The sequence below is a fragment of the Dendropsophus ebraccatus genome, chromosome 4 (genome assembly GCF_027789765.1).
Source record: "Dendropsophus ebraccatus isolate aDenEbr1 chromosome 4, aDenEbr1.pat, whole genome shotgun sequence".
Taxonomy (NCBI): domain Eukaryota; kingdom Metazoa; phylum Chordata; class Amphibia; order Anura; family Hylidae; genus Dendropsophus; species Dendropsophus ebraccatus.
The window spans coordinates 98,983,992-98,989,991 of record NC_091457.1 but is presented as its reverse complement, the minus strand read 5'-3'; the positions used below and the strand labels follow the sequence as shown (position 1 = coordinate 98,989,991).

The 6,000-nt window shown below is 53.2% G+C and overlaps 1 protein-coding gene across 1 annotated transcript in view; it reads left to right on the top strand.

Annotated features, from left to right (window-relative positions):
• Positions 1-616: 616 nt before the first annotated feature.
• LOC138788465 (Wilms tumor protein 1-interacting protein homolog) overlaps positions 617-6,000 on the top strand; it is a 39,338-nt gene continuing 33,954 nt past the window's right edge. The window contains exon 1 of the mRNA XM_069966341.1: positions 617-1,856. Within this exon, the coding sequence (XP_069822442.1) occupies positions 842-1,856 (1,015 nt within the window). The 5' untranslated portion in view covers positions 617-841. The remainder of the gene's footprint in view (positions 1,857-6,000) is intronic.

The window sequence follows — 6,000 nt, the reverse complement described above, 5'->3', positions numbered from 1 at the left end:
ACGAGCAGGTAGGTGATAGCAGGTAATATACAGGGACAGTTATTACACAGGGGCAGGTAGGTGATAGCAGGTATTGTACAGTGGCAGGTAGGTAAGAGCTGGTATTATACAGGGGCAGTTATGACACAGGGGCAGGTAGGTGATAGCGGATATTACACAGGGGCAGGTAGGTAATTGCAGGTATTATACAGGGACAGTTATTACACAGTGGCAGGTAGGTGATAGCAGGTATTGTACAGTGGCAGGTAGGTAATAGCAGGTAGGTAAGAGCTGGTATTATACAGGGGCAGTTATGTAATTGCAGGTATTATACAGGGACAGTTATTACACAGGGGCAGGTAGGTAATAGCGGGTATTATACAGGGGCAGTTATCACAAAGGGAGCATTTGTTATACATGTTTAGTTATTGCATAGGGAGCAGTAATTATAGAGGACTCATTTTTACAAAGGCGGCAGTAGTTAACCAGGGGCATTTATCACAAAGGGGGCAGTTACACGGGTATACAGCGGGGTACATTATGCGGAGGGGGTGTCGCGCTCGGTTCTTGTATGGAGCGCAGTGATCCTGACGGGCATTGTGCGTCCGCAGCACATTCCTTGCAGCCTCAGCACCGCCGTCCTCCTCCGCGCATTCCTGTCCGGGAGCAGAAGACACAGAAGTAAGAGAAGCGGCGGCGGCAGCAGTAAAAGAGTCCGCCCGCCCCCCTGCCCTCTCCTCCGCCTGGCGGGGCCCTAACCGCCCCCCGTAGCCCCGAACCGTGCAGCCAGGGCTGGAATGAAGCTTCCCCCCCGGCCAGCAGCCGTACCAGTGTCCGCTCCGCCGGGGGCCCCCTCAGCAGCATGGAGCAGTACATGGAGGAGGACGTGGGCCGGCTGATGGAGGAGCTGTGCCTGGAGGAGAGCCGGCCTCGGAGGCTGAACGGCGGAAGCAACAGCGGCGGCCTCCTGCACTACGTGCCGCACTGCCCCTCGGACCCGTACAAGACGTACCCCGCGCAGCCGGGGCCCCTGAGCCGCCAGGAGGCGGAGGTGGCGCTGCCCTGCTACTCGGGCCGGCCCGGTATGTACCCCGGGGGGAGCGGGAGCCCCAGGTCCAGCACAGCGCCCCCCTGCCCCGAGCTCGGCAAGTTCTCCAGCCCCCGCTCCAGCCTGGTGGTGCCGAGTCCCCGCTCCAGCCTGGGCCAGTACGAGACGCTGAGCCCCCGCTCCAGCTACGCCAGCACGGCCAGCGACACCAGCAAGCACTCGAGTCCCCGGGCCAGCCTCAACGACTGCGGCTCCAAGCCGAGCAGCAACCGCACCAGCGGCATCAGCATGGGCTACGACCAGCGGCACGTCAGCCCCCGCTCCAGCTACTCCACCGGCAACCCCGAGGCGGACGGCGGGCACGGCGCGGTGATCAGCCCCCGCTCCAGCCTGTGCCTGCAGGACGGCCGCGCCGCCACCCTGGTCAGCCCCCGCTCCAGCATCTCCAGCCACAGTTCCCGCAGCTCCCGGAGCTCCCGCGGGTCCATGGGGGCTTATCCCGACGTGCCCGGACCCTCCCCCCGCTCCTCCATGCTGGGGCCGGGGCTGCAGGAAGAGGCCCTGCCGCAGGAAGTCGGGGAAGTGGGCCACTACAAGCTGCTGGCACAGTCTCCCCCCAGGCACGAACAGCAGCACACCACCGAGGCCGCGACCGCCTCCTACGGCTACAGCTCGGCCAAGGGCTCCGCCACCCTGCACAGGTTCAAGCTGCCCTACCAGGTTACCCCATCCAAGGAGAGCGGCCCCAGCCAGGCGGAGAAGAGGCTGGAAGCGCTCACCCTGGAGCTGGAGAAGGAGCTGGAGATGCACATGAAGAAGGAGTACTTCGGTAAGGGGAGCCCGGGGTGTGCACTGGGACACAGGTGTGTGTGTGCACTGGGACACAGGTGTGTGTGTGTGTGTGTGTGTGCACTGGGACACAGGTGTGTGTGTGTGTGTGTGCACTGGGACACAGGTGTGTGTGCACTGGGACACAGGTGTGTGTGTGTGTGTGCACTGGGACACAGGTGTGTGTGTGTGTGTGCACTGGGACACAGGTGTGTGTGTGTGTGCACTGGGACACAGGTGTGTGTGTGTGTGTGTGTGTGCACTGGGACACAGGTGTGTGTGTGTGTGTGTGCACTGGGACACAGGTGTGTGTGTGTGTGTGTGTGTGCACTGGGACACAGGTGTGTGTGTGTGTGTGTGTGTGTGCACTGGGACACAGGTGTGTGTGTGTGTGTGTGTGCACTGGGACACAGGTGTGTGTGTGTGTGTGTGTGTGTGCACTGGGACACAGGTGTGTGTGTGTGTGTGTGTGTGTGCACTGGGACACAGGTGTGTGTGTGTGTGTGTGTGTGTGTGCACTGGGACACAGGTGTGTGTGTGTGTGTGTGTGTGCACTGGGACACAGGTGTGTGTGTGTGTGTGTGTGTGCACTGGGACACAGGTGTGTGTGTGTGTGTGTGTGTGCACTGGGACACAGGTGTGTGTGTGTGTGTGTGTGTGCACTGGGACACAGGTGTGTGTGTGTGTGTGCACTGGGACACAGGTGTGTGTGTGTGTGTGTGTGCACTGGGACACAGGTGTGTGTGTGTGTGCACTGGGACACAGGTGTGTGTGTGTGTGTGTGTGCACTGGGACACAGGTGTGTGTGTGTGTGTGTGTGTGTGTGTGTGTGTGTGTGGGACCCAGGTGTGTGTACATGAGGAGGGAATGTATGGGGGACCCAGTTGTGTGCACAAAGGAAGACAGAAGGTCCGGGGGACCCAGGGCTGTGTGTGCCCTATGATGCCAAGTCCAGGGACTAGTTTGCATGCTTGACAACATACCTGAGGCTGATTTCACGTTTTCATTGGCAGTCTTACAGGGGGCTCCATTGCAGATTCCATCTATTTAGCAGGATCTGACCAAACAAACAAAAAAACACTGCAGTCAAATCCTGCTAAATAAATGTGGTTCTTTAGTGATGCGTTACCCCATGTCTGGTGGAAAGACTAGGACTGTAACCTCAAGGGCTCACATTTTGTCATCATCTTTTTAGTATGTCAATAAAAGGTATCAACTCAACTGGGAGAAACATCAATTTAAAAAATATATATATATTTTTTTTTAAGTAGAAAACTGTTTTTCTACACTAATTGTATTGGATTGTAGAGGTTTAGATGGGCATGCTGTCACAAATAGAGGGTCCAGGTTCAGACAAACGCATGAGGGCAAAGCTTTTATGGACAGATGGGTGTGCATGTGTGGTCATAGAGGAGTGCATGTGAGGACAGGGTGTCTGGATTCAGACAGGGTGGTGAGGATGGATAGTCTAGGTTCAGATGTCCAGGCGTGCGTAAGGACTGAGGGCCTCAAGTTCAGACAGAACTGCATGCATGAGAAAGGAGCATATAAGTTTGGAAGGAGAGACGTGCCGGCATGCATGAAGATGGAGTATTTGAGTTTGGATGGAGAGGCATAGGTGAGGGCAGGCTCAGACAGGCAGGGGTGCATGCTTGAGGATGCAGGATTTGGGTTCTGTTAAGCATGTATGAGAATGGACCATCTGGATTTGGACAGGCATGGGTGCGCATGACGCTGGAGCTGCCCATAAAGGAGGATGGTCCTGGGACCCAGGGGTGTAAAGGGTCCAGGGACAGACATTTTACGAACAGAGGGTCAGGGGATGGAAATGTGTACGTGTGAATGGAGCATTTGGACCACGTGCATACGTGAGCATGCAGTATCTGAGTTCAGGCAAACCTGCATGCATTAGGACAGTGTGGATGGGTGTGAGCACGAGAGCGGAGCATCTAATTTCATAATTTCATTTAGGCATGAATGCTTGTAGACCCAGCACCCAGGAACAGACTGATGTGTGTGATAACGGAGCATCTGATTCCAGACATGTGTGAGGACGTAGCGTTTATGTGGGAATAGTAGCCTATGGGCACTGGAGTATATGAAGTGTATAGAGTTTCTGGGGGTTGGCATGTGTGACCTTGTACGCCAGGCTTTATCTTAAGCTCTTGTCACTTTCACATAATTGATCATTTGGATCCATTCACATGTCACTGGCTAAGTTTGGTTTTTGCAAGTATTTTCTCAAGTCAAGGACAAATGAACACTCCATCACTGCTCCCTGTAGTCTGATTATTGTACAGCCATCTGTGATAGTTATTGCGAGGTGTTAATGGGGTTTACAATATGAACATCCTACCAGTATAGTGTCAGGCGGCTTGGACTGTGTACTGTTCCCTGTCAAAAAGGAATATTAGACATTGCTCAGTATAAGGGGACTTTTGTATCAGAAGATTTGCACGTGGTATATGAGGCAATATGGTTTGATCAAATTATATACTAACTTCTGATAATGGTTTTTAATGTAGCTGAACAAGCTTTCGTGTCAACCATGGGTGCAATGTGCAGCCATTTCTGTCTTTCAGGCTTGTGCATATTAGATGTTGCAGAGTGCTGTGCATGGGAACAGTGAGTGGAGGTCCATGCCCATAGGAGCTCACACTCGTCAGGAGGTCCATGCCCATAGTAGCTCACACTCGTCAGGAGGTCCATGCCCATAGGAGCTCACACTTGTCAGGAGGTCCATGCCCATAGGAGCTCACACTCGTCAGGAGGTCCATGCCCATAGGAGCTCACACTCGTCAGGAGGTCCATGCCCATAGGAGCTCACACTCGTCAGGAGGTCCATGCCCATAGGAGCTCACACTCGTCAGGAGGTCCATGCCCATAGGAGCTCACACTCATCACTGACCATAAGAGCCTACACTGTACAGGAGAAAGAAACCCATACTGACCATAAGAGATGGCACTCTACAGAAGAGAGGACCACCACTGACCATAAGAACCTACACGGTACAGAAGAGGGGACCACCACAGACCATAAGAACCCACACTGTACAGAAGAGAGAACCCCACTGGCCATAAGATCTTTTATGTTAATGACAGTGTTGGGGCATTCCCATTTCGAGGTCCAGCCACCAGGGACCCCACTGATCCCGAGAACTGGGACAAAGTTATCCCCACAGTAAACTGAGTGGCTTGTGCTCCATTTATTCTGTATGGGGCGGCCAAACATTTCCTCATTGGGTGCTCGGCAGCCCCATAGAGAATAAATGGAGAGTTGGCTGCACAAGCATGGTAAGCGCGCCATTCATTGCAGGGACAATTACTTCCCCCGTGCTCAAAGTCAGTGGGCTGGCGGCAGTCGGACCCCAGTGATTAGCCATTCTATGGATAGCTGAGATCCAGCTATTTATATCTTCCTTTACAGGAGAGGATCCTGCCAACCATAGGAACTACTTTACAGGAGAGAGCACTTTGCTGCTCTGCTATTTTCTACCTGGTTACACTATCAGTAATAACATGTGTTGGGGGTCATGCTGGTTTTGGAGCTGTCTGGTAAAGCGCTTCTTGTATACTTGTTGTTTTCTGGAATTCCTGTGCTGCTGTTTGAGGTCAGAGGATGAGATCTGTCTACAATGGGGGATTGAGCGCTCTCCGCCAGGCTGGAGGCAAACACAAAGATTCCACATTCTCTGCTCCAGCGAAAAAACCTCAGTGAGCGCATTCCAGCCGCTGTGGCCACCGTATTAACCCCTGCATGGCTGCAGCCTGGAGGATGGCTCCGCTTCCAGTGCCTATCCTCTTCCCATAACTGTGGTTGGCAGACATCACCGCCTTAGCCCAGCCTGTCTCTAGGTATTGCTCATATGTTAATCATTGTGACGGTCTAAGCAAACTAGTGCACTCAGAACTGTATATAATATATACATCAGTGTATCATGAGGTTTGCAACTTTTTATATACTTTGTTTTAATTCCTGATTATTGCCAAGATCTCTGCTTATTTACTGGGGACATTCTTATTCTCTAATGGTGCGGGTAGACTAAGCCATTATTGGTGAACAATTCGTGATAACGATCGCATTTGAGCCATAATCTTCTCGGGTAAACACAGCATACGATCAAGCGATGAGTGAGAAATTGTTC